General features: G+C 30.2%; 4 protein-coding genes across 4 annotated transcripts; 2 read left to right on the forward strand and 2 right to left on the reverse strand.

Moving 5' to 3' along the window:
* The first annotated feature begins 5,604 nt into the window (after nucleotides 1-5,604).
* On the forward strand, nucleotides 5,605-9,628 carry LOC130940688 (transcription factor MYB1-like). The gene is made up of 2 exons (XM_057868902.1): nucleotides 5,605-6,069; nucleotides 8,225-9,628. Exons 1-2 carry the CDS (start codon nucleotides 5,721-5,723, stop codon nucleotides 9,163-9,165), a joined length of 1,290 nt encoding a protein of 429 aa, XP_057724885.1. The 5' UTR covers nucleotides 5,605-5,720; the 3' UTR covers nucleotides 9,166-9,628.
* A 7,809-nt stretch (nucleotides 9,629-17,437) lies between these two features.
* LOC130939456 (uncharacterized) lies at nucleotides 17,438-18,069 on the forward strand. The gene is made up of 2 exons (XM_057867559.1): nucleotides 17,438-17,636; nucleotides 17,801-18,069. The coding sequence occupies exons 1-2, from the start codon at nucleotides 17,438-17,440 to the stop codon at nucleotides 18,067-18,069; spliced, it is 468 nt and encodes a 155-aa protein (XP_057723542.1).
* A 4,018-nt stretch (nucleotides 18,070-22,087) lies between these two features.
* LOC130939457 (zinc finger BED domain-containing protein RICESLEEPER 2-like) lies at nucleotides 22,088-23,641 on the reverse strand. Its single transcript, XM_057867560.1, has 3 exons — nucleotides 22,676-23,641; nucleotides 22,280-22,595; nucleotides 22,088-22,191 (listed from the first exon to the last, which is right to left on the reverse strand). The coding sequence occupies exons 1-3, from the start codon at nucleotides 23,639-23,641 to the stop codon at nucleotides 22,088-22,090; spliced, it is 1,386 nt and encodes a 461-aa protein (XP_057723543.1).
* Nucleotides 23,642-23,674: 33 nt separating this feature from the next.
* Nucleotides 23,675-24,295, reverse strand: LOC130939458 (zinc finger BED domain-containing protein RICESLEEPER 3-like). The gene has a single exon (XM_057867561.1). It carries the CDS (start codon nucleotides 24,293-24,295, stop codon nucleotides 23,675-23,677), a length of 621 nt encoding a protein of 206 aa, XP_057723544.1.
* Between the last annotated feature and the right edge of the window lie 1,017 nt (nucleotides 24,296-25,312).

Here is a 25,312-nt window from a genome sequence, read left to right on the forward strand (position 1 = left end):
TGGTCCAAAGGTTCTTGGACCACCGAATCCTGTGCCTGGTTAGACCGGTTAGGGAGTGGTGAGGGGACCATGTGTCATCAATGAGAATGGACAAAGTCTAGAGGGAGGGAGCGACTTTAAGAGAATTTATATGAATATGAAGATGCCGATTCCTCAATCTTAATAATAAGCTTCAATACCTAATAGTGATTGAAAGCATAAACATTAAACATTAAACACTAAACATTAAACATTAGTGTAGAAGGTGCTGCGCTTTCTACAAGTGTAGACATGACACAAGTGTGTGAGTTAAAGAGCAGATGTGATATGTTATAATGTTGGTTTCCTCTCATATTTGAGCCTGCTGCTAATATTAGCAAAGCTAATATCTTTATATGAAATTTAGGTGTATATAATGTTGGGTTATGGACGTTAGAGGGATTATATACCGTTGTAACGGTGGTGAATTGATGGAGAAGAAATTGGACGGTCTAATTTTTTTTTGGAGAGAAACATAAATTGGACCATTCAATTTGTGTAGAGCAAAAATATTTTAAGTATAAAAATTGAATTTATCGATTTTATGCATGTAAATTTTTTTATGTTGATAGAACTCAAATTGGATGGTATGATTTAAGTTTTGTAAAAAATTTAAAATGGTAAAAGACTGTCAGACCATTCGATTTTAATATTTATATATATCCAAACTTAATCGAATTCTCCACTTCTTTTTCTTTTCCTCTCAATTTTCATATATTTTGAAACTCCTCTCCTCTCCTTTTGTTCTTTATCTCTATTGTTTAAAAAAAAAATTACTGAAGTTTAGAGTGTTCAATGTGAGTATATTATTATGAATGATAGAGTTATGTTAAAAGTATATTATCATGGACAAATTTTATTACAAACATCTGAATGAGTGAAATTTGTATGTGAAAATTCATTAGATATTATTATTTCATTCACACTGTCATTTGAAGAATTACAAGGTATGATTTGTGAGAAGATAAATTCTCAAATATCTAGGAGAATGTCGTATATTTTGTATAGATATCCTATATCTATGTTTGGTGGTTCGTTCAATTTCAAACCAAATACGTAACTGATGAAGGTTCCAACTTCCATGAAGAATTTCAGGCCTATTAGCTTGTGTAATGTTATTTATAAAATTATCACCAAAATTTTGATTAATCAACTACCATCTTTTTTGACAGATATTGTTAGCCCACTTCAAGGTGGTTTCATTCTAGACCGACGTGCTCCTAAAAATATCATTGTGGCACAAGAAGTCATTCATTTCATGAAGCATATAAAATTCAAGAAAAGTACTACTACTTTTAAAATTGATCTTAAAAAAGCTTATGACAGAATGAATTGGAGGTTTCTAGAAAGTACTCTTATTGCTTTTGATTTTTCTATGAGCACTGTTAGTTTGATTATGTCTTGTGTTCTTGCTTCTTCTCTCTCTATTCTATGAAATAGTAATAGATTAGAGAGTTTTCTCCTAAAAAGGGATTGAGATAGGGTGATCCAATGTCTCCCTATTTATTTATGCTTTAGATGGAGAGACTTGCTTGCTATATTTCTCATAAGGTGGAGGAGGGTGTGTGGAAGGCGGTCTTTGTTTCTTGGGGTGGCCTGAAATTCTCTCACTTGATGTTTACAGATGATTTGCTCCTTTTTTTTCAGGCTTCTAAGACTCAGGTTCAAATGGTGATGCATTCTCTAAACATTTTTTGTATGGTCTCAAGAATGAAAATCAACCTTGAGAAGTCCAAAGCCTTATGCTCCAAGATTATATCTGCGCGTAGAAGAGATGTCTTTACTGTGAGTTTCTTTCATCTGATTCATTCTGGACTTAGGTAGATATTTGAGTGTGAATCTCAATCATTTTGTGTTAGCAGGGTCTCTTTTCATTCAGTGATTGAGAATGTTAGAAGCAAATTATCTAATTGAAAAGGTAGACTTCTCAACAAAGCTGGTAAACTTTGCTTAATCAATTCAATCGTGGCATCCATCCTAGTTTATCTTATGCAGGTATCTTTCTTCCCAAACTAGATTTGTGAGAAATTATCCTCTATGATGCGACAGTTTCTCTGGAAGGGTAAAGTGGATGATGGAAGTCTTTCTTTAGTTAACTGAAAGAAAGTGGTCACCCCTAAGAAATTTGGTGGCTTAGGTGTTAGAGATCCTTCTTGTGCTAATATATTCTTACTTGGAAAGCTTGTTTGGCAACTGTTTAACTATAAAGACAAACCCTAGGTTGCTCTTATGAGAGAAAAGTACTTGAGAAGCGATGGACCTTTAGGCGTGCCTCTCCCAAGTAATGTTTCTCATGTTTGGAAAAGTATTTCTAAGGCTTTTGAAGTTTTTAAGGATGGTTTTTTTGGTGTATCGACCTTTTTGATCAATCCTTTTAGTTTGATAAGTGATTTTTTAAGGGTCCAATTGCTAAGGATCTTTCCTTTATGCATATTTCTAATTCTGATTTGACAAACTAAGATGTTTGGCAGGGTGGCCAATGGAACTTTTAGGATATTTCTCTTAGTCTGAAGGAGGTCAGATGGTGTTTAGACGAGTATAACCCTGACTTACAAGTTGGGGAGATACCTGGTTGGATTTGACACCCAATATCCTCTAGACTTTATTCGGCTAGTAGTGGATACAATTGGTTGGCTAAGAGAAAATTTGTTTGAAATGAACATGATAATTGGTTGTGGGTCTTGCGATTTCCCATTCTAGAAATTTTCAAGTTCTTGATTTGGCTTAGTCTTCATAATGCTCTCCCTACAGTGGAGTTTAGATTTGAGCGTGGTTTAACTCAGTCCAATACTTCTCATTGATATCAACTTAGTCCTAAAACTGTTCTTCATTGTCTATGGGATTGCCCAAGTTCCGAAGAGATTTAGACTATGTTTGGATTATATTCTAATCACTTGGAATTATGACACTGGCTGTGTAGAGGTCTTGGTCATGTGGATGCTTTTATTTTCTACTCGACTATCTGGTGGATTAATATTCAGAGAAGCAGGAATAATGACTTATTTAGGCCAAATACTCCCTAGAGTATTAGTAGAGTGATTAGTTTGATTCGTAACTCTGCAAGGGACTTGCATACCGTCTTCTCAATGCTTCAAGCTTTGTCTCCTCCCCCCTGCTTGCAATAGACTCCTCCTCCTACCGAGTCCATTCAATTGAATTGTGATGCTAGCCTGTTTGTTTCTAATGGTTTACCCAATTTTGGGTATCTTTTCTGTGATTTTAATGGTTGTTGGTTAAAGGGTTGAACTAAAAATTTTGAAGCTTGTAATGTCCTTTTCACTGAATTGTATGCAATTTGGAGAGACTTACTTTTAGTTTGAGATGGTGGGTTTCGGGAAGCACTATACGAAATTGATTGCTTGGATACTCTTTCTTTAATAAATAGAAAAAATACCTAATAATGATATTCTAGAGTGAAATTTGGCAAAATATATTCAGAATATCATAAATTAAAACTAGAAAATCACTATTATCTTAATTCAAAGAGATGCAAATAATACAATAGATTGTATGGCCAAAGTAGATATTTTCGACGCAAAATCTTATTTAATGTGGTTTCAATCTTGGAGAGATCTCCAATATTTGATTAACTTAGACATAATATCAGCCATTTAATTTGGCTTTGTTTCTTCTTGTTTTGTTTAGTCACAAAAAAAAATTACATTAACGGTAGTTTTTTTTGGAGATGACATTTTTTTTTGTTTCCCACGGTATCCCCCAACCCGACAGATCAAGGACTAATCTGTCGCGGTACTGAGCTCCATTTAAGAGTTTGCCGCTGGCCAATGGGTTGCTGCATGCACAAGGCGGGATTCAAACCCCCGACACTTGCTTAAGCAGACTAGTGAGCTAACCACTAGATGAGTTGAATGTGGTGTCTTCTCATCTTATGTTTTCTCATTTGATTCTTTCCCAAAGTCTCCATGGTTGGCCCAACAAGTGGTATCAGAGCCGATGGTTAATTGGTCTGGTGGTTTGGAGATGACATTAAAGTAGTTAATTAGTGTGAATGGAGTTGGGCCTAATTTTTTTGTGATTTTTATTTTATTTTTGGAATGGCTAAGAAAAACTAGTGGAACTAAATTTGTTGGGCTGTATGGTAGTGAAACATTGAAATAAAGAAACAGGGCAAGTTAATACAAAAAAAAAAGAAGGAAACATGGTAAGTTTATCAGCAGACTTAAATGATCAAAATAAATTTATTTTTATCATTATTATTGTATCATCTAATTTGCTTACTAAATTCACCAATGTTCAGTTCGTTAATAAACTTGCCATGTTTCTTTATTCCAATCTTTCACTACCATACAGCCCAGCAAATTGAATCCTACTAATTTTTCCTAGTCATTCCAAAAATTAAAAAAAAAAATCCCAACCAAACTAGACTCAGCTCCATCTCATACTAATTAATTACTGTTAATGTCTAATACCAAAAAAAAAACCTACCGTTAATGTTATGTAAAAAAAAAAAAAACTATCGTTAATGTAATTACAGAAGCCAACAATATTTTCATGTCACTTGATGTCAGCAACCTCAAATATGGAAGGAAACCAACACTATAATATGTCACATCTGCTTCTCAACTCACACACTTGTCACAAGCTGCTAGCCGCCACACTATATCTACACATATAGAAAGTTGATGAATAGATATATTCTTATATTGTGCATCTATCCCCAACATGCATTTCATGAAAGGAACAGATGCTAATCCTAAAGCCCCATCTTATCTCATAAACCATATGCGAATTGAGGAAAACCCTTTAACTTTGAGAAGAAGAACAATATGCTTGAATGGAATTAAATAATTAAAGAGTTTCTGGACCTGCAATAAATGTCCTTTTTAGTATATTTAATAAGCATAGTTGGGATCTTTAGTTAGTTGAATGAGAAGTCACGAAGAAGAGATAATTATTTTTATTTCTTTTTAAAAAAAACTAAGTTTTAAATAATAATGCAATAATAGCTGTGAATGTTATGCATCTTTTTAGAACACGTCCACTTTTGTTTATTTTATAGCATGGAATTGGCAATAAGTGGCACTTAAAAGCAGTTTTTGTTGGAATAATTAAGTTTTTTGCTAAACTGTAATTTATCCATAAGGGTTTGTTGTTGGTCAATACAATTTTTGTATTTGTTTGGAAATATAGACTAGACTTCGGGTTGCTGAATGTTGAGTAGGCCAAGCCTACGGTTTTTTTTGTTTTTGCCTTCGATATTTGGGCTTTTGTTCCTATGATGAAAATTACTAAGCTCAAATGAATAGGCTTGAAAAGTTTTTTAAATTTATGAGCCCAATTGAGGAAAAAAGCTCGGCTCTGAATAGTTGAATATGGAAAGGGTTTCAATTTTTAAATATTCAATCCCTCCTGGCAAAAAAAATTCAATCCCGAAGGCGGTTATAGGTAACTTTACGATGATGTGTCACGAGTCAAGACACTCCAGTCAACCAAAACGGGAACTAGCGCTGCAGAAACGTCACCAATTCCCCAAAACTGCGTCGTTTTGTCGTTGACGCCAAGGGGACAAACCAGTAATTTTAAGCAATGAAGGTAGAAAAAAGGGCGAAACATTATGCGCGTGTGTATAGAGATTAGAGAGAGAGAGAGGGGATTGCAGTTAGTTTGTAGAGAGAGAAACTTTTTAGAGAGAGAAAAACTGAAAAACTGACACACTCACCAAAGTAAACCAACAACCGCCAATGACCGAAGAAGAAGACCGAGCATCCGTTGAACCAATCGCCGGCAATGGCGTCTCTCTTCCGCAAGAGCTCGTTGGAGGAGGAGGTACGGCCGAGACGGAGCCAGCGGGACGCGATGCGGAGGTGACTGTAGTTGGTGACGGCAATAGTGGTGGTGGTGCTGCCGCGGGAAAAGTAAAGGGACCGTGGTCTCCGGAAGAGGATGCGGTACTGAGCCGATTGGTGGCGCAGTTCGGAGCGAGGAATTGGAGCATGATCGCGCGGGGAGTTCCAGGCAGGTCAGGGAAGTCATGCCGGCTCCGATGGTGTAACCAACTGGATCCTTGTGTTAAACGCAAGCCTTTCACTGGTAATTTCCATTGCCGCTGTCTTTCAGATTGGATGTATGTAGAATTAGGTTATATTATTTTAACTGTACTGTAGTTACTTTTTTTTTGTGTGGTGTGTTTGGGGTTGAATGCTTACAAATAACTATTATTGTTGCACATATAATGCCTTTGATTGTTCATTTTAGGCTGAATTGGTTGGAGCAGAATCTGCTGCATTCGATTGTTTTATTTTTATTGTGCTCATTTATTCATCCATTGAAGCAATGTTTATGGCTTTTATGGTATTTTGTGTGACTTGTTAATGAATGATCATAGCATCAAGTTCTAGTTCAGAGAGACTGTTTTGACTAAAGTTGAGTGTTGATTCATGAAAAGATAACAGTTTGACTTATTAAGGCTAGATTTGAAAAAACTTTTTAAAGAGGCTCCTCATTTTGTATTTACCAACCATATGCTTGTGCTTACAGTTTTTAAAAAGATAGGAGTGTTTTTGAAAGCACTTAAGGTGGAGCTTTTCAATAATGGTTTGTGCTTATTAAAATTTAAAAGTCTAATATAACTTCATATATTAATTAATTTTCAAATTTAATTCTTATTTTTATGTCTAGTATGGTACTTTTAAGTCACTATTTTACCAAATGCACTTGTTGTTGCTTGTGCTTATTGAAAACTATTTTTAATTTGATTTATCAAACATAAATGCTATAACTTTTATGAAGCTATCTTTTAAATGTTAGCTTTTATAAGCTACTTTTGAAAAGTAAAAGTTTTACTAAATGCCTAAGACTATTGGCATTTGAAATGGGAAAAATAAAAAATGAAAGATCATACTATTTGAATCCTGCTTGCTAAAAAACCATGCTATTTTTTAAACACAGAAACACGATGTGCTAGAGTGGATGGAGATATGCATATCCTGTTTTATCTATGAAAGTAATTAAACTGACTCTGTTTGTGATTCACTGATATGCATTAGTGGATATTTTATTAGAGTGGAACAAATTTTTTTGTTCTGGATTTTCCATGTGAAGTATATATGTAGTGTACCCAGAATTTGTTTTTTTGGGAGCTAATTAATCGCTACTTTCATTTCTGGTGTTTCTTTGACCATCAACCTGCTAATTGATAATTTATTTGAAATTTTTTATAACCAATGCAGTTACACCAAGTCTTCTCACTACACAATTATTATATGGTGAAACAAGAAAGCTACCAAATAACTGGTGGTAATTGGCAAAGTATAACTAAAGTTTATTTGTGAAATTAGACATGCTTTTGTGTTGTCGAGCTTGCAACTAGCCACTTCTACTACTAGCACATCAACTGAACACAGCCCATAAAGCAACAACCTTCTCTTTTTTCCAGAGCATATAGAATTCTCATTGAATGAATATATTGGAAAAACTAGCAGTTTTTCTAAAGGGTCGTTATGTGATTATTAGTTGTTAACATGCTAAATAATCATTTAATATGTTGAGTCTTTATTTGATCATGAACACAATAATTAGTTGATGAACTGATCTTTCTAACTTATTGTTGCAGTTACCACTCATTTCATTGCTGTTGATTTTCTTAGGGGATAGGTTCGTAAATCCTTGGTATCCTTGTGTGTGTCACTTTTAAGTATGAACACCATCCAGTTATTCTTTATTATAATTTGTATCAGACACCAGTTCTAAAATATGTCATGTAGTCATCTATTTAAGTTTCACATTGATTCAGTATTTGACTAAGATAACTTCATGCTCCATATGTCTAGTCTCGGGAATGAAGGAAGTGTGTGAGTAAGAGAAAAGCTGAACAGGAGCAAAAATAGAAATTAGTTCACATCTTAGATGTTAAGAGGGAAACATAAACCATAGTTTGGGGTGTGAGAGAATCGATGCTTGGTTAAAAAATGCTTGGTTAAGAAATTAGTTCAGAATTTAAATGAAACATGAATAACATTATGAATGTATAAGATTCCTGGTCTGTAGTCTGGTGTGCTTTATATTTGCTCGAGTTGAATGAGAAGATGCTAAAATCTTTAGTTTCTTTCCAATCTACTTCATGAAAGTTGATCTCAGACATTGGATTGTTATTTTTATGCATATCTCAGTGAAGAAGATATTAGCCACCCGCATTGAATAATTCGCCTATCCATTATCAAAGTCTAACTAAAGTTAATTTCTGCAGAGGAAGAAGATTGCATTATCGTATCAGCCCATGCAATCCATGGAAACAAGTGGGCAGCTATTGCAAGGCTTCTTCCAGGTAGAACAGATAATGCGATCAAGAACCACTGGAACTCTACCCTAAAGCGCAGGTGTATGGAACAGGGAAGATATGTCCCTCCACGTGTTGAGGCGATGGAAGATGGTAGCATTGAGAAAACAAAGGCATCCTCTGAAGAAACCCTGTCAGTTGGGGATATGAATTCATATCCTACACAAGTTAGAAATGTCGTTATGAATACTGAGATTAAACAGCACGAAGATAAACCTCCAACTACAAGAAATGATGTTTCCGAAGTGGAGCAAAATCCTACCCTTCATCGACCAGTAGCACGTATTAGTGCATTTAGTGTTTATAATCCTACAAGCAGGCCAACAAATGGATTATCAAGTTCAAAGATTCTGCCATTGCAAAGCCCTTTGATCCAACTGCCCAAAGCAGTTGAAGGAGCCTGCAAATTATTTGATGGTATTGAATGTGAACCAATGGTTCCATTGCAATGTGGTCATGGATGCTGTGCACCAGAATCAGGGGGAAGCCATTCTCATGGTTCTTCGCTATTAGGTCCCGAGTTTGTTGACTATTTGGATTCTCCCCCTTTCTTAAGTCATGAACTGATTTCCATAGCTACAGACCTAAATAACATGGCATGGATCAAGAGTGGCCTTGAGAACCATGGAGGTGCCAAAGTAACCGATAATGCCGCAAACTTGACAGGATCACAGGTGGCTGCTACTGTTTCACAAACGGGCTTCTTAGGCCAAGGCCAAAAGAATGACTTCATGCAAATGCAATATGAGGAGGGACCAGGAAAGGTCAGGTTTCTGGGTACAAATACAATGAAAGAAATGTTATCATCGAAGATGCCTCGGCAACATTTCGCAATGCCTGCAGAAGTTTGATACTAACCTTGGCTTCCTCTTATGGATTTTGGTTATTTATTTCGTGGTACTTTGTTGGTGATTGGATAGAGCATACATGATATATAAGTCTGCATCACCACAATCAATCTCCCTGTGGAGGGTATTATTTCTAGAGAGCATATAGTTCACACAATATTTTTATATTATTGAAAATTTTACAATAGAGATATCACATTAAAATGATCTTCTCAATGTAAAATTTTCAGAAATGTAAAAACATTTTACGAACTACGGTATTTATGAGTTGAGATTTAGAGAAAGCGATGGAAAACTAAAGATTCCATTCTCTCAATTTGTCTCGCAAACATACCATCTGCTATTTTGTTAAGTGAGCATCAGTTTTTGACATTTTGTTGAGACGTAGTTCAAAATAGTTTTGTTGAGGACATCCTTGAACAATTATTCCTTCAATTATAAATAGTTTTAAAACTCCTCTTAGAAAGTTAGGAATAAGTTACGATAAATAATGTTTTTTTTTTTTTGTAACCGTTTAAATAATGTTTGGGCTAATGTTATTTTTTGGTTTTTACTTGGGTTTGTTTTAGATTTTTTTTTTATTTTTAAATTGCTATTGGATCATTACATTATAATAGAAATAAAAATTAAAAACTTTTTAACAAAAAAGTTTAAAAACTTTAAAAAGACAAAATACTTCTTTATAGTGAATTTTAAAAAAAGTATAATATGTTTTAATTAATTGCAAAAAGGAAAATATTTTTTTAGGATTAGAGTTGTTTTTTTTCAAAGATAAAGAGACTCGAATCCGCAACCTATTATATGAATATGGAGAAATTATGCCATTTGAACTATAATTCATTGGCAAGATTAGAGTTGTTTTATTTTTAAAAAATAAAAAAATATATGTTTGAATGTAAAAAAGATAAAATTATCCTGTTGAAGATTTAGTTTAAACTTTTAAAATATTCATTTAAAATTTAATTAAAAAAACAAAAATATATTTTTAATATTAATTTTGTTTAAATATATTTAAATTTTAAAATTTGAATTTAATATGAAAAAATTAAAATATCATGTTTAAAATAAATTTTAGAGTAAAGTATTGTCTTTGTCCCCAACATTTGGGATAAGTTCTAAAGTTGTCTCTAACGTTTCAATCGTCCTATTTAAGTCCCTAAAGTTTTAAAATTGGCTCAATATTGTCCTGCCGTTAGGGATCTGTTAATAGAATTGGCGGCGGGACAAATTGAGATGATTTAAAAAACTGAAGTCAAACATATATTTTCGTATTAATTTTAAAAGACTAAAGTTTTTTAAAATTAAAGTTATTTAATTTGAATTAAAAATTTAATTTAATTTTAAAAAGAATAAAAAAATTATATTTAAATTTAAAAAAATAAAATTATATTTTTTAAAAATTAATTTAAAAATTATAAAATATTTATTTAAATATTAATAAAAAGACAAAAATATCTCTTTGGTATTGACGTTGTTTACATGCATCAAAAACTATAAATTTAAACAATAAAAATTATTTTAGGATTAAATTTGTTTAAATGAATTAGAAAATAAAATTTTAAATTTTAATTTATCAAATACTCTTATAGATAATTTTATAAAGACAAAAATGTCCTTATAAAAATTAACACCGACTTACAAGCTCAAACAACCAATCTAACAACAAATTATATAATTTTTATCTAACCCTAATCTCACTTTAATTATCATTCATTTTTTTATTTGTATTTTTTTCTTTTATTTAAAAATCAAATTCTAATTTGGAATGATATCATTTAATAAAGAGTAAAGTATTATTTTTGTCCTCAACGTTTGGGGTAAGTCCTAAAATTGTTCCTAACATTTAAATCGTCTTATTTAAGTCCATAAGGTAACGTTTGTTTTGAGGTATTGAGACAGAGACTGAGAGACAGAGACTCAGTATCATGTTTGTTGATTTAGAGACTGGTACTAAAATTTCTGTCTCTGTCCCTAAAATTACAGTACCTCCAAAAAGTAGGGACACAGCGGACTAAAATTTTTAGAGATGGAGACTGAAACTTTAATAACATTTTATACCTAAAATATCCTCATTTCAATTAATTAATTCTAATTTTATCCTTTGTACAAATTAAATTAGAGTTTCATTCTTGTTTCAATTTCTGTCTTCCATTTTGCACCAAACAGAATACTGAGATTTATTTCAATCTCTGTCTCTTAGTCTCTGTCTCTCAGTTTCAGTCTTTCCGTCTCTGTCTCTCCACCAAACGCTACCTAACATTTTAAAATTGACTCAATGTTGTCCTGTTATTAGGGATTTGTCCCAACGTTTTCGTCCTATTTACGTCCCCAACATTTTAAAATAGTCTCAATTTTGTCTCGTCGTCAATTCTGTTAACAGATCCCTAATGGTAAGACAACATGGAGCCAATTTTAAAATGTTAGAGACTTAAATAAGACGATTTAAACATTAGGGATAACTTTGAGACTTATCCCAAATGTTGGGGACAAAAATAGTACTTTACTCTTTAATAAATTTATAATGTTAAAATTTAAATTTGATTTTAAAAGACTAAAATGTACTTTTCATATAATTTTAAATGATAAAAATACTCTTTAAATAGTTAAAATTGTTTTATTAAATTAAAAAATAAAAATTTGAATTTGAATTTTTTATCTTTGGTAAATAAAAGAAACAACACGAAAATGTGAATTTGAATTTAATTAATAGAATCAAATATATTATTTAGTATTAAGTTTAAATATTAAGATAGTTACCAAAAAAAAGTTTAAATATTAAGATGTTCTTTTAGGATTAAATTACTAAATGATTTAGAAAGTAAAATTTTAAATTTTAATTTAAAATACTAAAATAGGAACAAAAAAAGAATACCAGAACAATTAAAATAGGGACAAAAATTGAAGATAGTTTAAAAACATATCCGAATAGAATAATAGAAAATAATGAAGGAGATGTAACGTTGAATGAGACACCGGTCACGATAGTAAACGATAGTGATAGATTTGGTTAAAAGTGAGATTTGAGAAAGAGAGCTATGGGATAAAATAAATATAAAAGATTTTAATATTTAAAGCAGAAGCGGTAAAATAAATATAAAGAAAATAATGGAAATTTTAACTGCAAAAGACTAATTTAAAAATAAAAATATATAGAGTATTGATTCATTAAATAATTAAAAACTTTATACATGGTTGATTTAGCAAACTATTAGGAAGTATTGTAAACATAATCGTATTAAAAATAATATGAGTATATTAAGTTTTTAATTTATAATTAACGATTTTAAATAGTTATTTTTTTAAATCGAATAAATATAATTAATCATATAAATATAATAATATGAATACGTTTATTTTTATTAAATTAAATTAAGTTATTAATTAAATTATATTTATTTAAATTTTAATTTAAAGATTTTATAATTTAAAATTTTAAATTATGTGAATAAAATTAGATTAATAAAAATAAAAGTATACCAGTATGACTGTAATGAGTTTATGAAATTTTAAAATAAAATAAATCTTAAAAGATTAAAATAAAAAAATTGTTATGGAAACAATAATTTTTTTATTTTATTTCAATAAACAAATTAACACTAATAAAACAATAATTAAAAAAAAATGTTTCTTAATAAGTAAAGATGGGAGATTAAATTATTAATTTATAAAAATAATTTATAAGCAACGTTTTTTTAATTAGTGTTTTATTAAGCAACGTATTCTATTAATATTTTATAATTATTTTATGGTTTTTATTTAAAAGTATAATTTTATGTTAGTGTTAATTTTTTAAATATTAATTTTTTAAAAAAATATTTTGGCATTAATTATTTAATGATGTTTTCAATATATAATAAAAGCTCTATTAATAGAATACCTATTAAAAAATTGTGCCAACACACATTACAATATTAATAATATAAAGGAGTTTCAAAACTCCAAACATGAAGGGAGTATTGTAACATCCACCCACAATTCATTTTAAACGTAAAAGTTGTGGGTCAATGCTCTTGTCATTTCTTGCGTAGCCATATCTATATTTGTAATTAATCATATTAGGTGTACACTAAAATTAATCATCAAAGTAGAATATATATTAGAATATAAAATAAACAATAAAAATTAAAATATACAATACATGGTAGTTAATTTTAGTATATAAATAATATTTTTTATTTTTAAAATATCTTTAAAATAATGACAATTGAAATTTAGGTAAAATTGAAGAGATTTTAGGAGGATTGGATCTTTATTTTTTCATCCTTGAAGGCTTTAGAAGCAAACTTAGGTGATGAATAGGTAGCGCAGCTTTTTAATTTCAATGGTAAATTTAGCATTAAATCAGTGGATTTCCTTTACCTAAATGCCCATGAGAATTTTAAAGTTGATTTATTATTAAAAATTTAGAAAGTTGAAGCCTCCAAAGGCTTTGCATCTTTCTTTGGTTAGGTTGTTAATAAAACCTTTTTGATAAATGAAATTCGATCTCGTAGGTACATGACCCAAAAAAATACTTGTCCAGTTTGTAGTTTTTGAGAGTTTTTGTTCCATATCTTTCGTAACTGCAAAGTCGCAAATAATACGTGGAAGAACATAGATGTTTTATTGAGTTTTGATACGTTCTTTAGTTAACCATTCTTTTCTTGGTTGTTAAAGAATTTATCATCTTAATCCCATTATAAAGGTGTTCTTTGATCCTTATTGTTAACTAGTATCCTATGCTCTCTTGGTATTGTTGTAACAAACATATATTTTGAGAAGGAACCTAGTAGATGAAGTCCAAAGATAAGATCCATGATTTGGTGATGCACTTAGCTAAAGAGTATAACATAGTGCATGAGAAGATAGCCCGAATAGAAAAAAGAATTGGGTGCTTTGCTGAAAACCAAATATGTTGGATCTTTCCAAACTCTCCTTTCATTATGCTGAATTTCGATAACTCTATTATAAAGGACGATTAGGTGGTTTGCAGAGGTATATTAAGAACCCATGAAAGTAAGTTCTTGACTTCAGTGGCGGAGCTTCAAAAAATTTTTTGGAGGTGCCAGAAATCTTAATAAAAAATTATATAATAGTATTTATATTAAAATAAAATTTATAAATATAATTATTTTATTTTTAAATTTATTATTAATATGTAAAATTACATATTACATATGGTTAAGATTAATTAACAAAAAAATAATTTTGATTTTGAATAGTAAAAAAATTTATTTAGGTTAATAAGCCAAATTGAATTTAAATAAAAAATTAATTTTAAAAAAGAATCAGTTTTTACAAGAAAAAAAATTAGTTTTTCACATAAAAACCTATTTTTATTTAGAAAATCAATTTTTTTTATTCTAAAAACTGATTTTTAAAAAAAAAATTAATTTTTTATTTAAATGATATAAAATTAATTATAACTTATAAATTATTTTTTAATATTTTAAAAGATCAATTTTATTTTTAATAATATTTATCTCTCAAAAGTCTCAAAATTAATTATTTTTGTTATTATTTTTATTACAAATCAAATAATATAATACAACAAAATAAAGTCTTAAATTTCTAATAAAATAAAAATATCAAAATTTATTAATGTAAATAGTATTGATACTATAATAGCATTAAATTTGTAAAGTTGATTTAAAAATAAAATAATAACTTTTTATTAATAACTGATATTACTACTAGTTATATTATAATTTTTATTATTTAAAAAAAATAATACATGAAAATATATGAGAAGTCAAATATAATTTAGTCTTAATTCTATAATAATATTTAATTTATAACGTTGATTTAAAGATATGCTACTTGTTGTTGATTTAAAGATATGTTATTTGTTATTGTTAAATAGAATAGGATAAAAAATTAAAAAAAATGGTGAAAATGGGCATCGAACTCAGATACATAAATTGAAAGTATATCGATTTAACCAAATAAGCTAATTTTATTCTTTTAAAGTAGAATTACTAATATTTTTACAAACATTTTGGAAGGACCATGCCCCCCATTGCCCATACAAAGCTCTGCCACTGCTTGGCTTGTTATAGTGCGAATCTAGGTAGCTATACGGTGACTCTAGCAGAGTTTGGGAGTATTCTGTTGGGTTCAAACTTGACTTTGGATCGTTGATATATAAATATTTGCATAGAAGTAGATTCTAAAGTAACAATAAATTTCTGTCTTCAAAAAACTATTGAGTTACACTCTTATAGAGCGTTAGTTTTGGCTATTAAAAAACGTGGTAATAAACTAGTAATTAGAACATCTATAATGAGTTTCGAAAAGCTAGTACAGATAAATTAGGATGACAAGAACATAAACTTTAGCTGGGATGTCTTTTTTTTTCTATTTCCTCGTATATTTTTTAAAATTTTCATGCAAATTTCATTAGAATTACTTCATTTCTTTTTTTTTTTTTGTTTTATAGAATTTATGCCCAACTATCAAAGAAAAAAAAAGTGGTACTGTTATTTCTCAAATTTCATTGCTTTAGTGTTATCGGGCAAACTGATATATCACTTATAAACTTTGCTAGGGAGATAATAAAAAATCTTGACAATGTGTATAATGGGCTAGAGATTTAGCCCAAATACATATAAAAAATAAAAATACTCCATAAATTATCTAAATAAAAAAATTCACTGATTTATTGAAAAATAACTATCCCAAACTCTAATTTATTGAAACATTTCACTCCAATATCCTCTTCTTTCCCAATCGGCTATTACCCCTACTTTAATCAATAATCATCCTATTTCACCGTCGCTGCTTGGCTTTCCACAAGTCGCCACTGGCATCACGCACCCATAGTAAAAATAACTATCTATTTAAGGATAAAAATAATCATCCGCATACAACATACCTAATAAATTGGACATCCAACATATTTTAATTATATATAACTAAACTCAATTCAATCAAAATAATCATTCACATAATAATTAAAATAACTATCTGCATACCTATTAAAATTATCATCCTAAACTGGCCATTGAATTAATATAATTCAAGAGTAATCTGAGAATGGAGGAGAAAATTATTGGTCCCATATCATGGGCCTGGTGGATCCACCATATACTCCGATAGAAGTAATTGACGAAGAAAGGGTGGTCAATCCAAAAAATTTCACATACAAACACCTTAAGTTGGCAACAAAGAATTTAAAGAGAAAGCATTTTCTTGGTGAGGGAGAATTTAGAAGTGTCTTCAAAGATTGGCTTAGTAGAGATGATGCTATGACTTCAACAAAATTTGAAATGAGGATCCCTGTTGCCATCAAATCTCTTAACAAATTTGGTCTTCAAGACCATCAAAAATGGCTCGTATGATCACCATCATCTCCACGATGTAGCAGCAACTCCACGAGAGGGTTGCACAAAACCGTAGCAAGGCGATCAGGAAAGAGTGGCGCAAAAATAGCGACAGTAGCATTGGACTGAGCGCCAAAGGACGAAGCAAGTTGGGCTGACTGGTAGAGGTGGAGGCGGTGTCGGCATGAGGCTGCGGTGGCATCGGTATGGCCTGTGGGGAGTGCAGCAGCGCGAGGTGAGTACCGGAGAAGATGACGGCGAGTTTTGGACGTGTATTATAGATTTTGGTGAGATTAGAAAAAATCGTAGTGTGAATGAGTTTAAATGCAAATCCTAATTTTTGTTTGAATTCAAAAAGAATAATTATTAAAAATTAATTAAATTAATTATTATATAATTTTGACTTTCTTTTTATTCATATGGTACACATTATACACTAAAATAATTGTTTTCTTAGAGCATCTCCACATAGTTTAAGAAGAGAGAATCTCCATTCAGAGGGACTCATATTAACCAACAATAACTTGTCACTTGGCAAGTTATTATAAAAATAAATAATTATATAAAATCTAAAATAATTAAATAATTATATTAAATAATTAAATTTTTATTTAATTAATGATTTATATTAATTATTTATGTCATAATTAATATTGAATATTATTTATATTATTATATTAAAGTATAATTAATTAAATTTACTTACATTAAAAAATAAATTTAATTTTTACATCTTACAAAATAATTTTTGGTTAGGTTGGTTATTTTTATTTTTTAAATTTAAAATGCTAATCACATCATTAAAATTAGCCGTTGCAAAACTAGCTGTTATTATATTACCGTTATTATTAATAAATTAATATCTTATTACTATATATATACCACTTACATACACTTCTATTCTCACACTTTCTTCTGCTCTTCTTCATCTTCTTTCAAGTTTACGAAATTAAAAATGCACCGCTGCGATACGGATGTTAGCATATGGCGTAACAGCTGATGCTGTTGATGATTATGTGCACATAGGCGAGAGCACTACAATTGAATGCTTGGAAAAATTTGTTAAATGTGTTATTTCGATGTTCGAAGATGAATACTTGCGAAAACCAAATCCAAATGGTGTACGACGCCTGCTACAAATGGCGGAGGGTTGCGGCTTTCCTGGCATGTTGGGTAGCATTGACTGCATGCATTGACAATGAAAAATTTTGTCCAAAGACATGGAAAGGTATATACATGAGTAGTTATAGTACTTGAGGTTATAGCATCTTCAGACCTTTGGATATGACATGCGTTCTTTGGAGTTTTTGATTCAAATAACGATATCAATGTGTTAGATCGTTCTCCAGTGTTCGATGATATTCTAAATGACTGTGCTCCGGAGGTAAATTATACTATTAACGATAATAATTATACTATGAGATACAATTTAGCAAATTGTATTTATCCTGAATGGGCCACATTTGTTAAATCAATCTCAAAACCACAAGGTGAGAAACGCAAGTTATTTGCACAATATCAAGAAGGACAAAGAAAAGATGTGGAGCGAGCATTTGGAGTGTTGCAAGCATGCTTTGCAATTATACGTGGTTCAGCTTGCTTTTAGGAAAAGAAGAAACTTGCCAACATAATGAGAGCTTGTATTATATTACATAATATGATTGTTGAGGATGCAGGAAATTTTGCTCAAGGCTTAGAGTATGACGATGTCGAAAATGTCTTATCACAACCTCAGTTGGGAGAGGAAGATTTTGCATCATACCATCAATTTCTCCAAAGAAATACCCAACTTCGAAATAGACAGCAGCATAGACAATTGAAAGAAGACTTGATTGAACATATATAGAGCTTAATTATGATTTTCTTTGTATTAAGTAATTTTATAAATTAGTGTAATCCCGAATTATATATTATGTATTATTGTTACATATGAATTTTTTTAATATTAATATCTTTTAATAGTAAAATATTTTTAAATTTATAAATTTAAATAATATGATTGAAAAAAATAATTATATTAATTTTAAGTATTTTAATTAATTAATTAAGTAGGACCACAATAGGAACTAAAATTAGTTCGTCTTGATGAAAAAGAGTTATGCTTTAAGTTCTTATTTATTATTTATAATGCAAAAGCTGATGTAAAGTTATTTTTTATAACATGTAAGCCATAAATAAAAATTAAGGTAAATTTCTTACTGTTATACTTTTTTATCACTTATATCAAATCAAAATCAAAGTGAAAATACTTTACAAATTAAGGCGATGAATGATTTGAGCTTTTTATTTTTATTTTTAATAAAAATAAAATTAAAATATAAAAATATAATTGATTGAATATTTTAAAGATATAAGCTTTTTTGTTTCTAGAATTTTTAATTATTATTTTTAAAAACGTTTTTATTCCAATTTTTTTTCTCCCTTTTCTAATGTTAGTTTTTTGGCATGCCAACTCATTCTTTCTCTGTCACCAAATGTTGTTATTAGATCCTTTATTTTCTAATAAGTTTACACAAAGTCACAAACATCTTTTGAAAAGATAAAAATAAAATTTATTATTTTTATTAATAGTTAGTTAATAATATTTAAAAATATGAATTAAAAATATATTGTTAAATTATTAAGATAAAAGAATTAGATTAATAACTAAAAAAACTAACAAAAAATAAAAAAAATCTGCTTTTCTCTTTAAATTTTTTTACTTTTAATTTTTTGTATTTTTTAACTCAACAATTAGCTCACCAAATATTATCATCATACCAGTAGTTTCCAAATAGTCATGAGATATCAAACCTTTCTTTAAAAAAATTGAAGTCTAATAAGAAGCATATCTCTTCGAATAAACTACATAAGAAATTACGGAAAAAAATGATAGAATTTTTATCAATTAGAAATTAAGTGTGGTAAAAATTATTAATAGGTGTTTTGTAAATTCTGACGAGTGATTTGATAATGAATTTTTTTATTATTAATAGTAATATCAAAAATGACTTGAAGTTATTTATACTTTTATAGAGTTTGTAATTTGTTGTTTCTTTTTTTATTCTACCTTATTATGTTGAACTTTTTTTATTTAAAAAAAGTACATAAGAAATAACAAAAAAAAATATTAGGATTGAGATATTTTATTATTAGATAAATTTATCTAACGCTGTATCTATGATAAAAAAAGAAGAAAAAAAATAATGACAATAAATTATTCCAATAATGAATTTCTTTTGTATTAAGAGAAGTCACATGTACCCTGTTTCAATAATGAATTTCTTTTGTCCCTAGTGTATATGGGGCCATATTCACCAACATCTGTAACTATGTCACGGAAATGATTAACACAAATAAATTCTACTCAATCTTTTTTAAATTAACATATAATTTATTTTTTATAATATATTAATTTTTAATTAAATAATATTTTAATCTAATTACTAACTATATATATTTTAAATTACTTCAATTTAATTAAAATTAATATCTTAACTATAATAAAATTATTTTATAATTAAATTATCATTTAAAATGGGTGATTTTATAATTTTTTAAAATATTAATATTTAAATTCTATTTTTCGAGATCATTCCTCTTCATACACAGAAGAAAAACTTCTTTTTTGTTAAAGGCTGTGGAAGCTTCCTACTTTATTGTTAATTTGTTTGTTAAGTGGTTTGGTTACGATGATGGCCTCTCTTTGCATAAGTCATTAAGAAATTTTTTTTTTACCATAATTGAACATACAACAATAGTTTGACAATGTTATAGCATTTTTTATACTAATTTCATCTAATAAGATTAAAACTTTAATATTCATAGTTAGATTTATTTAAAAATTTAAAAGTTCACATTATTTATAATTTTGTAAAAATATCTTAAAAAAAATAAAAGAATAGATAAAGTGATATCTAAATCTTTCAACTATTACCACAGGAAAATAGTGGGTGGTTATACTACATCATAGAGTGAAGGATGTTTTTTATAATTTGAAAAATAAAGATAAGTTCGTGCTCCAGGTTTGCAGGATCGGTTACCATTATTATTGAAGTCCAACCAACCTAATAGTTTTAGAATAGTATTAGAAATTAAAAAAAAATAAACATATTAAATTAGTAACAATATAATGTAAAATAACAAAAAAAATGAAATAATAATTTAATTAATTTTAGTCTCACAAAATACACATTTTATGGATAGATAACAAATAATGCATGTCTTTGATCCAATTTTTTGTTAAGTCATCTAGAAAATTATTTTAAAAAATATATATAAAGGATGATAAAAAAAATTGATAGGACAAAAATCTAAGAGTAAAGTACAAACCCGGTCTCTGTCCATTTTTCAAAATGTCAAGACGATCCTTAACCAAAAACACGTTCCATTACGGTCCCTGACCCTGAACTCTGTTTGCCAACCCGGTCCTTCTGTCACTTTTACGGTGGAAAGTCGACGGAAAATGCTGAGGTGTGAAAGCTAGAGTATGACACGGATGGCTCAGATTGTTACGTGGAAGATGGAATCCTATGTGGCAAGATGAAATGGACAGGGGCTTTTTTGTCCTTGTCCAAAAAACAAAAACGATGGCGTTTTGAGAGTTTAGGGTTGTTTATTAGACGAGTCTGGTCGTCTATCTTCCCTATTTTGTGCATAGAACTGATACCACCATGAGCAATAACAGAGATCGTGGGATTGGAAGAGATGCGCAGACGATGAGAGCAGGAGTATTTTTGTGAGCTCCGTTGGTAGTGCTGGAGTGAGGATGAAGAAAAGATTCGTTGCCCCGAAATGCAATTGTGGGATTCATGCAATTCTATTCATGTCATCAACACAGTCGAACCCTAAGAGGCTATTCTTTGGATGCCCAAATTTTAAGGTATGAAATAGTTAGTTATGTTGCTATTCATGCCAAGATCTGTAGCAGGCATCTCTGCATTACTAATTTGAGTTTTTTTCTTTTTACTGTGCAGACTGCACAAGGTCGGTGCAAATATTTTTAATGGTTGGATGAATATGTTTCACTGTTTGAAGAGGAGCAAATAAATGATGGCAGTCCTTATGGTTGGAATTGAAAGCAAAATTATTTTTTGGATGCAGCCAAAATGGAGGAGAAAGTGACAAAGTTAGAGGACAGAGTTTCTCGGTTAGAGTTGCAGATGAAAAATTCTAGCCACGTTAAGTGTAATAGGTGGTTTAGTTATCCATTAGAGGTGTCAGGCGGAGAAGCCCGCCCCGCCCCGCCGGAAGCCCGCCCCGCCCCGCCTATTCAGGCGGTCCCAAAATCCTAACCCGCCCCGCCTAATGGCGGGCTGGCGGGCTGGCGGGATAAGCCCGCCTAATTAGTTTTTTTTTTTAATAAGAAAAAATATCTTCTATTTAAATCAATATAAATCGGGTTAAGCCCGCCTAATTAATTATTTTTTTTTTAGAAGAACATATCTAATATCTTCTATTTAAATCAATATAAATACAAATATTAAATATAAATTGTCTTCAAAGTAAATAAACATAATCCAATTATCCAAAATACTCAAGTCATAGTTATAAATAGTCCCATAGACAAAATAAATATATAATCCAAAGTCAAAAAACATAATTATAAATAGTCTTCAAAGCAAATTAAACTTAATTCAATACACTTAATTTTCATCTTCATCTTCATATAAGTCAATAACATCATTGGAACCAACTCCTGAAGAATAGCCTTCTCCTTTTGCAATATCTTCCTGATCTTTATCTTCCTCTAGAAAAAAGTAAATAAATATATTAGCAAAATAGTACATAATAATGTTCAAAATCACTCAAGTATGTATGTCATAAATATAATATACCAAAATCATATCCACGTATCCAATTTCTGGTGCAAATCACCGCTTCAACATTATCTGACAACAAACGACTTCTATACTTATTCAAAACATGAGAACCCATGCTAAATGCAGATTCTGAAGCCACGGTAGTAATAGGAATGCTCAACAAATCTCGTGCCATTAGTGATAGTGTTGGAAAACGATGATGGTTGTCTTTCCACCATTGCAAAACATCAATGATTGCATCATTGCAAAATAATGTTGCCTCACTCAAATAAATATCCAGTTGGTTCTTTCCACTTTTCACTTCAGCTTCTTGATTACGGGACATCAAATCCTTTGCATTACAAACAATATATGAATCAAAAAGCATGAAAAATAAAAAACACATATAATCAAGTAGATAAAAATACTTACACCAACAATTTTAATAAGCTGAGTTCCAATTGCAGAAGATGTTGCTTGAGAAAAATTACTTGAAAGTTGGGAAGAACTCTCTACAGTTGTAGAGGAATTTTGGTCATAAACCTCAAAAAGCTTGTATAACTTATTCTTCACAAGCTCCACTTTGTCTTTAGCACTAATAGGATCAATCTCATTATAGCAATGAACCAAAGTGTTGAGTTTAAATCTAGGATCAAGAACTGCCCCAAATGCAAGAACAACACTGTATTCTTCCCAATATTTATTGAACTTAATCATCATTTTTTCTCCCATGTTCCTTATAAGCACTTCATCATTCTTCAAACTATTCATTAAAATCAGCTGGATTTGCCAAACTTGTAAAAAATACAAGTTGGATGTTGGGTAAGAAGTTCCAGACATCAACTTGGTAGTTTCGTAAAATGGTAACAAGAAATCACATATCTTTTCAGTTCTTCTCCACTCATCTGATGAAGGACAAAACTCCCTAAACCCAGCTTCTTTTACTTTATACATTTCAAAAGCTTTCTTGTAAGGAATAGCACTTGCAAGCATTGCATAAAGTGAATTCCACCTAGTAGGAACATCTAAACATAATGCAGTCGTATACTCAAGTCCCTCAATATCTTCAAAACATTCTTTAAACTTAACCATTCGACTTTCAGATTTTCTCAGAAACTTAATACCCTCTCTAATCTTAGACACTGCATCACCACATATTTTCATTCCATCTTGGACAATAAGATTTAAAATATGAGCAGAGCAATGAACATGAAAGAATTCACCACCACACAACAATGAACCATGCACATCCAAAGTACTTTTCAAGTGTTCAACACAAGTATCATTAGAAGAAGCATTATCCGAAGTAATGGAAAAAATCTTTTTATCAACTTTCCACTCAGTCAAAAGCGTAAAGATTTTAGAAGACAATTCAAATCCTGTGTGAGGAGGAGGCATATGACAAAAATTGAGAATTTTACTCTGTAATTTTCAGTTCTCATCAACAAAATGTGCAGTCAAACATATAAACCCCTCATTGGTACTGGAAGTCCAAAGATCAGATGTTAAGCAAATTCTATTTGGAATGGAAACTAAAATTTTTTTAAGTTTCGCAGCTTCTCTCTTGTAAACTTTCACTATGTCAGCTTTAACCGTATTCCTAGAAGGAAGTTTCAAAGTTGGACTAATATATTTCACCCAATTTCTAAATCTCCTATCATCAACCATATTAAAAGGCTTATCCCCAGCAACTACATACCCAGCAAACATATCTCTAGCCACTCCTAAATCAATCTTAAGTGGACCCATTTTAAGTTGCAATTCTGCTATAGTCTGACCAATATCTTCATGCTTAATTTGAGTACAACTATCAAGATGCCGTTTTATAGTAGAAGTGCCATATCGCTTACCTCCAGCTTTAAACACTTTCTTGCATCCTTTACACTCAGCACGTTCTACTCCATCCTTATCTGGACCGAGCTTTTTGAAAAAATTCCAAACATCAGAAGTTGCTGGTCTCAGCCTTTTCGAACTAGGTTCATCAACCTCGACCGGAGCAGCCTCAGAACCAACTCCAGTAGTAACAAGGTTACTCACAGTTTCAGAATTCATATTTCCTGAAATAAAAGTAAATATAAATTGTTTATATGAACTAGGTTTTTCAACCATTAGCAAATCATACAAAAAACAGCAAGTATTCAGTCATAATCAAAACTCAACCATTATGAAGTATATTCAAAACTCAACCATTATCAAATTCAAGCATTTAACCAACAATCAACCATTATCAAGTATATTTAAAAATTGAATACTCATCTAGTTAGAACAATTTAGCACATTAACTTAAATGCATATTTTAACAACGAAATAAATTGTTGTCCCGCAATCAATGTATAGTCAAATACTGTTATTTTTCTTAAGAACTGGTACCACCCTCAAATCTCAATTACAACCAGTTGACCCTTTGCCAGGGCAAAATTTTAATTTATAAACCATAACTCAAAGTTATCTTATTTAACTTAATGTTTATAATTTCATACATATAACATTTATAATTACACACTTATTACATCTAATATTATTCAATTTTAAACCTTGGCAAGGGAAAAATTTTAATTTATAATGCTTACTGAAACAGAATAGGAGGAAAAATCTTAAAAGAAAAATAATCCCCAACTGTGAGATTCTAACAAATTTAGAACTGAATTATATGAAAACAACATCCAATCAAAGCTAAATTTATTGGGAACTAAATTTCAAAGACTCTGTATTCTAACAACAATCATAAAGGATTAAGTACCTTGGAGCTAAGTTTGGATCTGCCACAGGAAATCTTTCACCAGTTTTTGGGAGGGGATAGTAGTCTAGAAGAGAGGTTTTTGAGGGATCAATATGTTCACTCAACTCCTCTAATTGATCATCAGTGAAAAGCTTGAATCCTCAATTCTTGTGTTACTCAATAGCTTAATAGCAAGTGTTGAACCCAGAGAAGTGACCTATTCAACAAGAATATGATTGAAAAACAAGCTTTAGTTTAATAATTGAGAATAGGATGAATGAATGTCTAATCAAATGGCCTAGGAGAAAGATTTAGATGCAAAATAATGATATAGATGAATAATGGAACAA

Source organism: Arachis stenosperma, chromosome 7, assembly GCF_014773155.1.
Source record: "Arachis stenosperma cultivar V10309 chromosome 7, arast.V10309.gnm1.PFL2, whole genome shotgun sequence".
Taxonomy (NCBI): Eukaryota; Viridiplantae; Streptophyta; class Magnoliopsida; order Fabales; family Fabaceae; genus Arachis; species Arachis stenosperma.